The sequence below is a fragment of the Ochotona princeps genome, chromosome 2 (genome assembly GCF_030435755.1).
Source record: "Ochotona princeps isolate mOchPri1 chromosome 2, mOchPri1.hap1, whole genome shotgun sequence".
Classification (NCBI taxonomy): domain Eukaryota; kingdom Metazoa; phylum Chordata; class Mammalia; order Lagomorpha; family Ochotonidae; genus Ochotona; species Ochotona princeps.
Genome location: NC_080833.1, coordinates 71,972,152 through 71,988,560, shown reverse-complemented (window position 1 = coordinate 71,988,560; position 16,409 = coordinate 71,972,152). Strand labels below are relative to the sequence as shown.

The 16,409-nt window shown below is 38.4% G+C and overlaps 1 protein-coding gene and 1 long non-coding RNA gene across 5 annotated transcripts in view; one reads left to right on the top strand and one right to left on the bottom strand.

Annotated features, from left to right (window-relative positions):
* The window catches only part of LOC131478560 (uncharacterized), a 217,982-nt gene that overhangs the window by 118,247 nt on the left and 83,326 nt on the right, over window positions 1-16,409 (bottom strand). The gene's annotated exons all lie outside the window — the stretch shown is intronic.
* The window catches only part of DDAH1 (dimethylarginine dimethylaminohydrolase 1), a 281,329-nt gene that overhangs the window by 229,838 nt on the left and 35,082 nt on the right, over window positions 1-16,409 (top strand). For all 3 annotated transcript variants that reach the window (XM_058658773.1, XM_058658763.1, XM_058658769.1), the window contains exon 2: window positions 15,752-15,851. In XM_058658773.1, coding sequence (XP_058514756.1) covers window positions 15,752-15,851 — 100 coding nt within the window. The remainder of the gene's footprint in view (window positions 1-15,751; window positions 15,852-16,409) is intronic.

Sequence of the window (16,409 nt, the reverse complement as noted above, 5' to 3'; positions counted from 1 at the left end):
AGTTTCCTGGTTTTTAACATACTAAATTTTGCATGCCTTTTGGCAGCTAACACTTTCATTTGGCATCTGGCAATAAATCCTATTTTTGTTTGTTCTGTACAGTCAGAAAGTGGATCTGAGGTACTCAATGGATGCATTGTGTCACTATCATCAACAAGGAAATGGGCCACTTGAATTGTTACATCTGTGTCAAGAAATCCCACAGGCCAAGCAGTGCGCCTGCCTTGCTTTTCACTTAGGAAACTGAATGTCACTTCTATCTGTCTTCCAAGAAGTTGCCTTGTCATAGAAGAGCCTTTCAAGCTAGGGGACTTCATCATCATATTCTCTCCAAATAAAGAGGGCTCTTCCCCAGTTTTTTTCAGGGTATACTCTGGCCCCATTGGCTTTTCTTTCTGCACTTTTGTCTCTGCTTCCTTGACACCATGGACCCTCTAGATCTGAACAGCATAATCTTTTTTTATAATCAGGCCAGTATTCTTAGTGTTATGAATAGCTGTCAATGACATTTAACCAATATTTTTATCAGCCAAGTTAGCAGGCATTCTCAGTTAACAATCACATGTCACATATTATCTAACTTTTGATATGAAAAATTGTAGTGTATTCCTAGAGAAAGAAAAATTCTGCATTGTTATTTCTACATCAGAATTTATGACTCTTTTTTTTAAAAAGAGTCTGCTTACGATCTACATCGAAAAACTGTAAAACCTAAAACACCCTTAATACCCTATGTTACTCTGTAATGCGGAGGGAATGCAGGGAAATCTTCCATATCCCTAAAAAGTGTGAGGAAAACGTGTAATATAGCCTATCAAGATCAAATCTGGTAATTCATAGACCACAGACTCGAGTCGGCACTAGACCATAGTAAAGCCACAAAGGCATGAGGGGGGAATCGGGAGCGATCCTAACAGCCTCTTAACAGGAGGTCATGTGCGTGGAGCAGGTCAGGTACTCCAGAGTGGAGCAGGAGGACAGGAGGAGGCTCAGATCCCAACCCTGAAGACTCCCAGATCTTCACCACGGACTATCAACATGAGCAACAAGGACTCTATCCCAACTGCCAAGGAGACCAGGGGGAATTGGAGTGCCTTCGGAGGCTGAGATCTCTGACGTCACCCACCCCCATCTGGAGCTTCCACAGGGGATGGAAGAAGTCCAAGCTTTGCCGTGCAGGAACAAGCATCATCAGAATGACAATCAGAAGCCCTGAGCGGTTCCGCAGAAACAGAACAATAAACTTCCTTCGGGACCAGGGAGGGGAGCTTTCTCTGGTACTTGGCCTGGTTCTGGCTCTGAACCCCCACCCTCCCTCACAATGACCATCGGGATCACTCCTGAAACCCCCTCAAAACAAATAAACAAACATACAAACAAACTTTAAAAACCTAGAATAAACAGACAAACAACAACAAGGAAAGCTTAGAGTCAGACAGGAAATGGCCAGCGTGGAATTACTCATACTTCACTAGGTGGGACACAATGACTAGTTACTCCTCACTATGATATTGAAGATTTCTCTGCACACCCCTCCTAAAACTGTTCTGCACCTTAATTGTTGACAAATGTCTTGTTAGAGTTATAAGCCACATTAGACTATACTAAAATCCGCCAAGTTCAGCAAAATTATGCTTCAACACTATAAACTGCTAAATACTAAAATGAAAATAGACATGAGACAGCTGAATAGTACCATATAGCCATTTTAAGGTGTATAGCAGCCAGTTCTGTATATAAACTAAAATTGAAATGTCAATGAGCTAATCATAGGATGTGGTTAAGAACTTACATTTTTTTTAACATACTGGTTACTCAAAACCATGTCAATTCCACAATGTTGTAAATTGTTGTTGATGTTATGTTGGGGCTCTTAATTGATTGGGATGATATTTTGCCAGCTCTACCTTCAGACCAGAAATGGTCCCCGCAAGAAACTGTTCAATTCATCTGGACAATAAGATGCTGCATTCTATGCTTGGTATATGTTTGCAAAGAAAGCATCTTGACTGAATTTGAACTGTAATACTGCAACAAGGTGGAAGAATCCACCATGGGGGAAGGGCATGGGGAGGGACTGGGGGATTCCCAGAGCCTATGAAACTGTCACATAATGCAATGTAATTAATTAAAAAAAAAGGAGAGAAAAAAGACTTATTTATGACTTTTAGAAATGTCTATTATTACTGACTCTTTGGATACTACATGTCAGCATTGTTGTAAGTAAATAAGTTGTTTTTAGATGTAGCTACCAGTATACTCAATCCCAACTGGTTAAGGAAATGAAAAAAAAAATCTCATACAACAGCAGCTCCAGAGCTACTAGAGTCATCATCCCAACTGTGTCATCAAGGACTCAGGCCTTTCCATCTCTCCTTGCCATCGTGCTCACTTATGGATGCTTTCTCAGTCCAGTGCCACAACCTAAAGGACAAGGTCCAAAGGAAGAAAAAAGAATATGTTTCTTTCTATGGTTCCAGAAAACTCTCAGCCAACTTCCCCCTCAGTGGGCAAAATGAGTCCCTCCCACTAATCTTAAACAGGAGAGAGTGACCATAACTGAGTTAAACTAGGAAGTACCTGAAGGGATATGATGATAATAAACAACATAATCCATGCAGAATCACTTGGTATAATATTTGACCTTTAGAGAGAGTGTAACATGCTTTATTTATGATGAACAGCGTTGTGTTTATTGTACTACCATCAGAAAAGCAGAACAGTTGTAAATGATGAGCAGCAAATTCCTGTACTTCATTCATACTGATCCTGTGTTGAGGGGATGGAGATGAAGCACAAGGATCATCTGGGAAGCCTATCTACAGTGCTAGGTTGTTAGGACAACGCTCACACACTTAGGAAGAGCATAAAACATCCTGCTTCTCATAGGAAGGGATTGGAAGAAGTCAACAGAACAGGATTCCAAGGAGTAGAACCAAAACAATGCCTTAGTATGTGCTCAAAGGAGGAAAAAGCAAGGTGTCTTAGAGTGCTATTCAGTAGCTCATTGTAACCGCCCTTCTCAAGGTAACACTGGTCTTGGAAAATGGGAGGAGAATGATCCCAAAGTTGATGAAATCTAGTCTACCACATGTTATATGAGAAAATACACACAGGTTTGCAACTATGCACAATTGACATCTGCCTTCTCATAGGACAGACAGTGTGATTATTCTCCCTATTGGCAGATAATTAGCTATGGAGAAACTGTGTGGTGATTTGCTGCAAAAATGAAAGTTTCAAGGTTAGTGACAAGCTGATACTCACAGACTTTGTTCCTAGACAGAGGCTTTCCTACTGCAACAGAGACCTTCCATTCTCTCCTGAGGGCTCTCATCTATCTGAAATTCCATAATCACTTTTTGGATTTTCCCTGTCTTTACCCATGAAACCACCCTCTTTTCCTGATTACATTTGGTTAGACACCAGAATACTTTACTCACACACAAATATCCAGGGTGTTTTCAATAAAATTTCTGGGATTGCAGCTAGTGTCACGTTTATGAATGCCAAAAATTGTTTTGGGACTACAACTCTCAGAACTGGAAATGACCTCATTTTAAGGTCAACCCCCTCATCTTACAAGTATGGAAACCAAGATGTTAAATATCCTGGTTAATTTTTAGCAGTTGTCACTCGAAATAAGCCAGTAAGTTCAGAAATCCAAGAAATCAATGGGGAAAATACCAATGAATATTTGTGGAAAATGATTCAAGATATCTTCTTCATGTAAATAGTTATTATTACAAAATTTACTAAAGGGAAAATGAACTCAGTGGTTATAAAACTCTCATACATGTTGACTGTTCTATAAACACCATGAATTCCCAGAATCATCACAGAGACTACTGACATTTATTTGACTCTGGTAAATTCTTGAAGGTTTTAGTGATTAGATAATTTCCATTTCTATAGACTATTTTCATAATCTAGTAAGTCCTTCGTTAATTTTTCCAACACTAAGAAAGGTGAGCTGTTCCAGATGCCTCTTTTGTTTCTAAGGGATTCCAGATGACCTAACAACAGGAACAGATCCTGAATAACATGTTGATTACTTAGCTTAAATTACTTTGCTTCCTCAAAATGTCCTTGATGACCACCCCATCTGAATCATGTTCTTCTATTATTCCTCACAGCAAAATGGAGTGTTCCTCCAGGGCTCTTAGCATAGTGTGTAACTGTTTGATTTACATGTGTGTTTAATTTTTCTCACCCAAAGGACTATGTGGCAGAGGTTACATTTATTTATTTATTTTGCTCATTTATTTTACTTTACTTGAGTGACAGAGAATGGACAGTCACTGCAAGAGAGAGAGCCAGACAGAAAAGCAGATCCCACTCACTTAGTCACTCCCCAAAGGCCTGCACCAGCCAGGAGGGAGTCAGGCCAGAACCATGAACTGAGAAGTCAATCTAGTACTCCAATGTGGGTGGCAGGGACTCAGCTGCCTGAAACTTCACCTGCTGCCTTTCAGAGTAGAAGAAAAACTGAGAGCAGAGCCAAGACTCCAACCCAAACGTTCTGACTTGGGATATGAATGTTAAGTGTTAAAAGCCAACACCATAACTGCTAGCACAAATTCCAGCCCCAGCTCCATCTGTGTCTATATTTTGGTGGACACTGCCCACTGGCTAACATTGTGGATACAACTACATTCAGTATTTGCTGACTGAATGAAAATGGGGAGGACTAGAAAGATCTAAGGTACATGTTTTAATTTACAAATACTTATGTATGTATATTTAAATATAATTTGTGTGAGAATGTATTATATTCATTGTAAAAGAGATAGTATTCAACTCCTTTTCTTTGCATGTTAAAAAATATCTGTATAATATTTCTATAAATAATAGACTAAGTTTAGGGTGTGCCTAGGACTCTAAAATGTTGGTTTCCTGAGCATTTCTTGAGACTATCTTATGAAATAATGTGCCGTGTTCTGAATAAATAGCTTGTATACATTTAATTTAGCTTTTTGCTTACCTAAGATCTTTACAAATAAATGTTATATTACATTTTTAAACTTTGTTTTCTTTTACAGTTTTGTAGATATAGGGCTTTCCCCTTTCCTTTCTTTCCTTCCCTCTCCCCTCCCCATTGTCCCCTGTGTTTTACAGTAGTATAGAAACTCAGTTGTCTTCTTGATTCTTGTGTTCTGCTCTCTGTGTCATGACACTGTAGATAAAGCAATTGTAGAGAATCTAGAATTTTGCTGTAAAGGTATATTAAACAGTTCCACTGAGAACCCACCTCTACTCAGAAGTAGAGATGCTCTTTGAGTCCTGGTACTCTGGTCTCCACTACACCATTCGTCCATGAGGTTGCAAGTGTATACTTGTTTACCTCTATAACTTTTCACCTTGCATTTTGGATGAAAGTTGTGTTATACTAGAGAGAATGTATGACGTTTGTCCTTTTGGGATTGGCTTATTTCACTGAACATAACGGTTTCCAGTTGGGGCCACTTTGTTGTAAATGGTAGAACTTCATTCTTTTTAATGGTTGAGAAGTATTCCATAAAGTAGATGTACCATAGTTTCTTTATCCATTCCTCTTCAGTGGGCACCTAGGTTGTTTCCATATCTTTGTTATTGTTGATTGTGCTGCAATGAATATAGGGATACAGGTTGCTTTCTCATGTGGATATCTCTTCTTTTGGATGTATTTCCAGGAGTAGGATTGCTGACTCATATGGTAGTTGAATTTTTGGTTGCCTGAACACTCTCCATACTGATTTTCATAGTGGCTGCAAAAATCTATAATCCCACAATCCCACTAGCAGTGGAGTAGGATTTGTATTTCCTCACATCCTTGCCAGCAGGTGTCATTAGTAGATTTCTGTATGTAGGCAGTTCTCACTGAGAATAAGTGGAACATCAGTGTGGTTTTATTTGTGTTTCCCTTATTGCTAGGAAACTTGAGCATTTTCTCATGAGTCTGTTACCCATTTGAATTTTTTCTTTGAAAAGTGCTCATTTCCTTCACCCATTTATGTACAAGTTGTTTGTTTTGTTGTGTTTCTAGAGCTGTTTGTACATACTGGATATTAGTCCCCTATCTGTTGCACAATGTGCAAAGATTTTCTCCCATTTTGTTGGTTTTCTCTTTGCTTTTTTGATCATTTCCTTTGCTGTATAGAAGCTTCTTAGTTTGATGTAGTCCCATTTGCACAAATGCATTTTTAACTCTTTATTTTTTATCTTTTATGATATGGTCCTATAGGTTCAGGGATCCCCCTCTTCTCCTTCCTCCCACTGATTTCCCTTATTTATTACAATAGTATAGTCCTTCAAAAACAGTCTCAATTCCATCATTCTCCTATTCCAGTGTTTCCTGACATTGTAGGAATAGACAGTGATAGAAAGTCCAGCATCCTATTGTAAAGGTATATTTAACAGTTTCACTGGGATAAATACATTTTTAATACATTTTATTATTGTTGTTATTGTTTTATAATACAGTTTCATATTCACTTATCCCCTCCCCAGTTCCCTACACCCCAGTTTCCCTATATCATTACTAACGTATAGTTCTTCATACTCAATCTTATGTCCATCATTGTGGGCCTAGACAATGGCAGAGAGTCCAGAATCCTATTGTCAAGATATAGTAAACAGTTTCACTGTAAGTCCATCTTTGTCTGGAAGCAGAAATGCATACAATACTACATCCTCACATCTGATTGTTAGTCTCCATTTCACAGCTACTGTACATCTCCTTAAATGAAAAGTCATGTTTCAAAATCAACAATAGAAAGAAAAGTAGAAATTTACAATGCCATGAAGTTAAATGACATGTTACTAGATATGACAGTCTCCATTACACAACTACTGTACATCCCTTTAAATGAAAAGTCATGTTTCAAAATCAACAATGAAAAGAAAAATAGAAATTTACAATGCCTGAAGTTAAATGACATGTTACTAGATATGACAGTCTCCATTACACAGCTACTATACATCCCCTTAAATGAAAAGCCACAAAACCTAATCAACATCCGGGAGCAAAAAGAAATTAACAACACCAAGAAGTTAAATAACATGCTATTAAATGACTAATGTGTAGCTGAAGAAGTGAAAATCAAGAACCTTCTTGAAGAAAATGATGCCACTGCATAATCTACGAGTCATTGAATGATTTAATCAGAAGGAAGTGTTTTGAAGAAATGAAACTGACAGAAAACAACAAAACCCATGTGATATAGTTTCTGCTGATCTTTGTTGAAGTGTGTCTCCTCCAGACAATGAACAGATGGGTTTTGATTTTTAATCCAGTGTACTAATCTATGATAACATATCCAGCAAAGCTTTCTTTCGTCTTTGAAAATGAAATAAAATTCTTCCACAGTAAAGAAAAGCTAAAGGAATTTGCCTCTTCCAAACCTGCCCTACAAATGATACTTCAAGATGTTCTCTGGACAGAGAAGAGGAATAGCACCTACCAAAACCAAAGGCAAACAGGGACAAATACATTTTTAAACATAAAATCTGTTTTTGATTTGGGTTTCCTGTATTAGTTTTCTATTACTGTGTAATAAGTTATTTAAACACAGCAACTTAAAGAACACCTGTTGATTATCCCACAGATTCAGCAGGTCAGAATTTTGGATGTGGAACAGCTGGATTCCTGCTCAGGGTTATACAAGGTGTCCACAGGGCTTTGGTCCTCTTCCAAGCTTGAGAAGCTCTCTAGAGGAATTCCATTCCTTGTGGTTGTAGTGACTAAAGTCCCTGGGTTTCTGTTTGTTGCTTGTTGTCAGGATAAAGTTGTTCTCAGCTCCTACAGGCCATTCTATGGTACCCCTGCAAAGCAGGGCTGTTTGCTTTCTTCATGGCTGTCTGAACATCTCTGACTCCCCCCCTTTCTAGGCTAGTTTAAACCCACTTTTAAGCACCCTCTTGTTAAATTTGGCTCATCCATAGTCATTTTGGCAAACTGAAGTCAACTGCCTTGGTACCTTAATTAAATCTGCAAAATATCTTGTGCTTTGCAATGCAGTCTAATCACAGAAGTGTTATTTCCCTTCAAATTTGCAGTTCCTTCCCACAATCAGAGAAATGGGTTTATTTGGATGACTGCAAAATGTTCACAGAAAATGGACTTGAAAAGACAAGGTTCTGGGGGCCAGCACTTGGGTAGAAGTTAAGACCCTGTTTGGGATGCCCATATTCCATAGTGCCTGGAATTGAGTCCTGGGTTGGCTGTTGATTCCAGCCTCCTGCCAATGCAAACTCCGAGAGGTATAAGATGATGGCTACAGTAGTGAGACCCTGCCGTCCATGACTGTAACCTACATTCCTAGCTACATGCTTTGGCCTGGCCAAGACTCAGCTGTTGTGAGCATTTGGGTAGTACACTAGTGAATGGGAGAGCTCTCTCTGGTAGTTTCCTTCTCCTTTTCTCTCTTTCTGTATCAAAAATCTTTTTTTAATTTAAGGTTAAGTTTATTTTGATGCAAAAATGTTATAAAATTTGTATACAGGTTTTTTTTTTTGTAATACACATTTCAATGAACTTTTTGAAAACCTTTCATGTGTATGGATATTAGGAGTTTTTTGTTGTTTGTTTGTTTGTTGTTGGCTTTTATTTTCTGGCTCCCAAATCAACATCTTTTAATTTCATTTTTGGTGAAATTTTTATACTTGTTGCACAGGATATGCACAGTGGGGACACCACTTTGGGTATCATTTTAGAATTTTCCTTACCTTGCATTCTGACATTAAAATCTTTGTTGTCTTTCTAAATTCCAGTGTGTGTATAGTGCCTTGGTTTAGAATGTGCCTGAATGTCCGCATGCTTTCATTGTCTCACTGTATTTAAAATGCATTGTTGACTATTTCAAGATGATTCTGCAAATATAATTCCTTTTCATAAGCTGAAAAGCTAGTGGCTGGCTCTAAAAATTAATTATCCTTAGTTTGTGTATTTTAGGGAAAGCGGACTTTAGAATGTTTGGCAACCGGACCCAGGTTTACTCTGCTTCAGTCTGTAGCCTCTGCCTTCCACTCCTCCAGAATGCCTGAGATCACGTTTTTATTCAAATAAATAGATGACAATATAATCTGTTTTTGAAAACATTACAGCTCTTCCTAGTCATTCGGACATTTCTTTTCACTGGACCTTGTAGTGGCTACTTACATTATCATTCTATTATTGACATTATATAGGAAAGTATAGCATAAACTCCACAGCACAGTCATCTAACTTCATGTCTTACCTCTGCTAGCTCCTTGTTATGAGACTTTGGGTAAGTTATTTACTCTGTCTTAATTCCAGCATCTGTGAAACAGAAATAATACTGGGACTTGCTTCTTCAGGCTAAGACTGAGATCAGTCAAATATGAATGCTTGGTAAAATACCTGGAACACAGGAAGATTATGCGCTTTTATTATTGTTCATTAAATTGTTCCTAGGAGGCTTTTTCTTAGAAACAATATGAAAGTATGCAACATGGGAAATTTTTTATGCTGAATCATGTAGTACGTTAAACTTTTTCTTGGTCTTTTTAAAAAGTGGTATTTTACTTAATTTAGTAATTTAGCCCACACATATGGAAAAGCTAAGAAATAAACCGCTGAACAGCCCTAAGGCATTCCAGAATTGAGGAACAGTAATTAATGTGCAAGCTTTTCTTTGGTGAACATTGCTGGTGTGGTTTATACATTTATTCCTATTTCTTAGTGTTCCTAATCACTCTGCAATTTAGTGTTCTGTGATCCTAATATACAGACATTTCATTTCTCTCTGATGTAAAGTGATCATGGAATCTTGCCCTTGACACAGTGTCTTTGAAAACACACAGTGGACTGAAATGCACATAACTGGAAAGCAGAAGGGATAAGCATGATCTCCAGTCCTTGATAAAGACTGTGCTGCAGGATGAGACCCCAGCAAAGTCATAATCATGGTTGAGTGAACATGGGGGCAGGCTTGGGAAGCTTGCCTCAGCAAGTTAGTCAACCTTCCTCAGCTTCCATTTACTCATGTTCAATGCATATCTCATGCCAATTTGTCCTACCTTTTGGAATTGTATTATTGTCAATTAATATTCACAAGGTATACTGGCCCCCATTAAACTGTTAGTTTCCCAGAAGCAAGATATTCAATAGGTTACTCCAGTCATTGCAGTGACTGGAACAAGACTGGACCAAAGTAAGAGATCAGGAACTCAATACAGTCCTCCTCCAAGAGTGACAGGGACCCAAGTCCTTGGCCATCACTGCTGTCTCCCTGGATGTGCATTAACAATAAGCTAGGGGGTTAGCATTGCAGTAGGACAAGCTGCTGCTTACAAACTGGCATCCCATATGGATGTCAATTCAAGTCCCACTGTTCCACTTCCAATCAAGTTCTCTGCAGACGTACCTGGGAAAGCAGCAAAAGTTATTGAAGTCCTTGGGTCTCTGTACCCATGTGCAAGACCTGAGTGAAGCTCCTGGCTTCAGTCTGGTCCAGCTCCAGCCATTGTAGCTATTTGGGGAGTGAACCAGTGAATGGAAGATCTCTCTCTCTCTCTCTCTCTCTCTCTCTCTCTCTCTCTCTCTCTCCCTCTCCCTCCCCCCCCCCCCTCCCACTTTCAGGTAAATCTTAAAGAAAAAACAGAAATCTGAAGTCAGGAAAAGAACCAGGACTTGAACCCAGACATTACCCCAAAACAATCCTTAAATACTAGACCAAATGCCTGCTCTCCCTTCCCCTTTCAAAAACCTCTGTATTGGTTTAAACTTGGCATCCATTTTAACTGATGAACTGAGATGTTGATCACACAAGAAAAGGTATGTGACATCTTACTGTGGACATTAAGTGCTTTTATAAAATTAACCAGAGGTCCTGTCCAAGTGGCCACAGTGACCAAAGATATGCTGATTATCCAAAAAGAATAAAGTGTGATTTTTTAAAATGAGGTATGTCCTTTTAAATGTGCCATACTGAATTGGCCAGGGACACCATAGTGTGACTATGATGCACCAACAAGTTCCTGACAAGCTGTGTCTTGATGTGGTAGAAGTGTCACATCAGTTCTTTGAGTGGCCTCCTCAGGATTATCTACATGTCACACTTAACAGCAAAAAGTAAAACAATGCCAACAACCAGCTGAGAAAATAAAATCTTGTACCAACCAAGCTATATTATGCCTCTTCACTTCTTGGGTGTTAAACAAGAGTATGAATAGAAAGACAGTGTGATTTTATAGCTCTCTTAATGTGCTGATTTATAGAGTCTTGGAAAAGTGAAGCAGCCCTTGAAAGCATAGTGACAATGGTGGTGATAACAGCTTCCATGGCATGGAAGAACCCTGGGAGGCTGCGTCTTGTCAGTCACAGCTGGTCATGCCCACAACTGCACCTGTAGAAATGCCCTCTGGCAACCCACTGAACAGAAGCAGCCAGAGGGAAGCAGGAAGCAGTGAGGCTAACAGGTTGTTGTATATTCCTTATGGAGCTACAGCCCAGAGCAGTCCATCCGGCCTCATGTGCAACATTCACAGCATCCAGAGCGACGGTGTGGGACATTCAGCTTGGGCAGTGTTGGAAACACACAGCAGAAATCAAGAATACTAAACTATTTACAGTTCTATTACAAGCTGGAATGAAAATAGCTTCTTAGTAAAACTGTAAAATCTTTATATTAGTTTTTTTTTGCTTTATGTTGTGGAAAATATGGGAGGTTTTATGTTGTTTCAGTATTTTGTTGAGAAGGGACTTCACAAGAAGAGGAGTTGAGTGCTGCATTTCAGACATGTCTTGTTTAATGTTGTGACTGTTGTATTTTTATTATTTCGTTTTAAAAGGTATCTGGAATCCAAACCAATAACTGAGTTATTTTGGGCACAAACTAACAATAAGGCCACCAATGTGACAGGTACTGAGATAGGTGCTTAGCATGAATTATTTTATTACATAATCCCTGATTCAGACAAAAATTATTCTAGTTGCACATAGGAAACTGGAACTCTGAGAGGTTAACATAGCCCAAGTAAATCAATCCATCCACATCACCAATAAGGGATGAGTTGGTATTCAAAACTGGGGTTCTTTCCACCAACGAGGAGGAGTGAAGTGAGAAGACAGAATGGTGGGTGTAAACATGCTAGGACAAATGAGGACCATCACAGAGGTAAGAAGAGAGTGTAACAAGAAGCATAAAGGAGATCAGGCATTTGGAAGCAAAAAGGATTTCCTCACACCGGTGCTTTAGAACACATTGTCCTCCATCACTGTCGTCATTGGTGGCGTCTTGGCTGACACTCTTTAGGCCTATGGGACACCTTGCCAGACAGGCCACTTCCTACCTCATATACAACCTCTAGAGGTCTAGTTCAAGACAGAGATTATACAGGAAGTCTACCTCATATCCTGACAGCATCCAGGAACAGAAAGGAAACCAGAGTTGAATGTTTGGAATTTAAATTTTGATGTGCCCCAATGTGTGTGCTCTACTCCGGCTTTGCAGAGAACACTGCAATTGTAATTCACTAGAAAGCAGATGGGATCTGTCATAGGGTGATAAAACATAGGGAGCACAACCAAATGTAAGAAAAAGCAGCAGCCTTTTCCATGTGGGTCAGTTTCATAGCACAAATATCTGTCTCTGTGTATACACAAGTTGGTATGCACCAGAATAGCAAAAGGCAGAGCTAATATTTATGGAACAGCTACCACATGCTAAGCGCCTGACAGATACTTAATGAAGAGAGGAGCTTTGGAATTCGATGCTATTTGAACAGATACTTGAAAGAAGGAACCTGAAGCTCAGAAAGCTAGAAAGCACTAGGTCACTGGCTAATAAGTAGTAGAGCTAGGGTTTGAGCCTCAGGCCCTCAATCATAATGATATATTATACTGGCATTCCTAGAACAGTGGCGAAGAGGCTCCTGGTTCCTGGCTTCAGATGGGCTCAGCTTCAGCCATTGTGACCATTTGGAGAGTGAAACAGTGGATGGAAGATGTTTCCCGCTATCTCTTCTTCTCTGTATAAATCTGCTTTTCCAATAAAAAGAAACGAATCCTTTAAGTTTATAAAACATTTTGAAAATATTTTCTTAATTTAATTTGAAAGTGAAATTACAGAGAATATTTTTCCATCCACTGATTCAGTCCTCATCCAGAGCCTAAGAAACTGTATCATAAAACAATAATAAAAATATTTTTTAAAAATGTGTTTATGAACTTAATTCTGAAGGTAATATAATGTCAACATCTGTGATATGGAACTATTCGGATGACTTGGTTTATGTACATGTGATGGGCATTAAAAAGAGGGAGTACTGCTCTTGCACAAAAACCAGGTTTTTTTTTTTTATCACTGCAGCTGTTTTAACTTTAAAGAAACCACAAACATTTAATCCTCTGAAACCTCAAGTTGGAAAGACAGAAGACTTTCTTATAAAATACAGTGTGTCTAAAAGTGGTATGGCTAGCAGTTTCCCTACTTGGTTCTTTAATTCTTAAGAGTGGAATAAAGATGCTGAATAGAAATGTTACTTAGTTACAGATAAACTTTTCAGACCAAAATCTATTACATATCTGCATACCTACTAGCCCTTGAAACATTTGTCACAGAGACATTAGTATTGGTAATACAAGTAAAAGGGAACTCTAGCTCAGTTCTCAGGATCCCTGTGTAAGCTACTGAATAATTTTCTGTGGGCTTTGAAGAGGAGCTGCCAGAATGAAACAGTTGTGTGTTTTTCCCAATGGCCCAAGAAATTATGGTGAATGTTTCTTTTTTCACTTTTTATGCTTTAGCAACAATTCTGTTTCCTGTTACGTAGGAAAACTATTCTGCTGCTTTAAAAAAAAGTTGGTGAATATATTTATTACAATGCTAGCAGCATTTGGCCCATGGAAATGATTTTTATTGTTCTGAGTCATTCTGGTTCGTGGAATTTTTGCATGAGTTCCTGGGCAAGGATGAGATGATATATTTGTTTTACTTTATGTCCTCAGTGTTTTTCTAGATACGTTACTATTGTGCTTGTTGTCAGTTATTTCCATATTTTTATTACCGTAGGAGTAACTCCATTACAGTTATGGCTCCTACATCCTTCATTGACAATTCACTGTGAATACTCAGCATGGTGCATTTTGGCAGAACTACCTGCTTTGCCCAGTGTGGTGCCATCTCTTGTCTTTTGTTTTGTTTTGTTTTGTTTTTCCCTTAGTGCCTTTCACAGACCTTCAAACATATTTAATTTGTTTTGCTGAGCTTCTGGAAGACCTGAAATTAAACTGTGTGTCCCAAAGGGCACTTTGAAATATTCCCTAATTTAGATTATCTCTGTGCTTTAGACATACCCTTGTATCATAGGAAGTCCCTGAATTCCATTTTTTAGAAAAGACATTCTCTAGTTTCATTGCAGCTATTCTATTTGTTAATGACCTTTAGGTTTTCAAAAATAGACACTCCTATTAACTGAGAATAATTAAAATTGTTTAAATGTAAGCCTTGATATTTTGCATTTTAGAAAAACCTGGAATAAAAATCATGTCCTGTGTGTTGAGATTGCAAGTGATTCGTTACTGTCATTGATATTTTTCCATGTGTGACTCCAACTGATAAAGGAATTCAAATTAAACTCTGTGCTTTTTTGGAAAAAGTAGAGGGCTCAGGTGGTATGTTTCCCACCTCCTTTAACTTGTGTGCCCTGATTAGTCTTGCAACGACTCCTTGACTAACCATCTTCCAATAGGACTCTAACTGGTCACCTTTTTCACAAAAGAAGGAACTAATACTGACTCAATTTAAGACTAGCAGGAACAAAATGAACAGTCCTGCTTCACTCTCCCAAATGCCTGCAACAGCCAAGCCTGAGCCAGCCCTAAATCAACATCCAGAATTAACCTACGTCTCCCATGGGTGGCTGGGACACAACTACTTGGTTCTTGAAGCTTCTCTGGATGCACCTTAGTAAGAGGATAGAGTCAGGAGTGAAAGTGCAGCCATGACTCCAACCCAGGCACTCCAACGTGACTTTCAGACATCCCAAGTGAAGGCCTGCCCCATGTGGGAAGCTTTAAATGAATAATTCTTCTCTTATAAATAACTATGGCTGATCCCAAAAGGTTAAATACCACATGTTTGCCTTAATTTAAGATGATATGATGTTATGTATAACATGTTATGTTAGGTTTGTTATATGTTGTGTATAAACTAAAATTGAAATGTCAATGAGATGGTCACAGAAGGTGGTTAAGAACTCGCATTTACTTTTAACATATTGGTTACTCATTACTATGTCAATTAATTCCATAATGATGTAAATTTTTGCTGATGGTATGTTGGAGCTTTTAATTGATTGGGATGATACTCTGCTGGCTCTGTCTTCAGACCAGAAAGGGTATACCTAAGAAGCCGTTGAACTTGACTGGACAATAAGATGCTGGACTCTATGTTTGGTATACGCCTGCAATGGGGGAATCTCAACTGAACTTGAGCTGTGGTTATGCAACAAGGTGGAGGAATCCACCATGGTGGGAGGGTTTGGGGAGGGGTGGGGAGAACCCAAGTACCTATGAAACTGTGTCACATAATACAATGTAATTAATGAATTAAAAATAAAAAATAAATAAAAATAAATAACTATGGCTGATCCTATATCATACTAAATATATTCATACTAAATATAATTAAGATGCGTATGCATGTGTGCATATAAGAGCATGATTTAGTGTCCGGACATTTTAAATAGTTGATTATCTTATTAGAGAATAGGAAGTTATTAATCTGCATCATCTAATTTTTAACAGGTTGACATGATGAAGGAAGCATTAGAAAAACTCCAACTCAATATAGTAGAGATGAAAGATGAAAATGCAACTTTAGATGGTGGAGATGTCTTATTCACAGGTATGGATCTGTTGAGTTTTTTTCTATCCAGAATTATTTCTAAGGGGTGGACACTTGAGTAAATGATAAGAGGCTGCCTGCATTCCTACTTCCCGTGTCACATCTCAGTGTTTGAGATGCAGCTCTGATGCTGATCCAGCTTCTTGCTAATTTGCACCATGGGAGGCAGCAGCTGATAACTTAAGTACATGCATCCCTGCTACACACGAGAAAGCTGGAGTGAAGTTCCAGATCATTGTTTCAGCCTAAGTCAGCATTGGTTATTGTAATTTGAATGCCCCCAGTGAATAGAAGATCTCTCTCTTTTGCTCTCTCTCTGTCTCTTTCAAATAAATTTTTTTTAAATGTGTGTTTCTAATAGTTGGATTTTTTGAACAAATTAGTAGCTGCTAAATTCAAGTAATTTAGAAAATATAGAAAAGAGAGAAAAAAAATTTGACCTTCCAAACAGACTCATTTAAATAATTTCACCGATGTCCTTTTAATACATTTGTGCATATGTATTTGCATCATCTTATGGGATTGTTCTCTGTATGTATATCATCAGTACATGTCTTG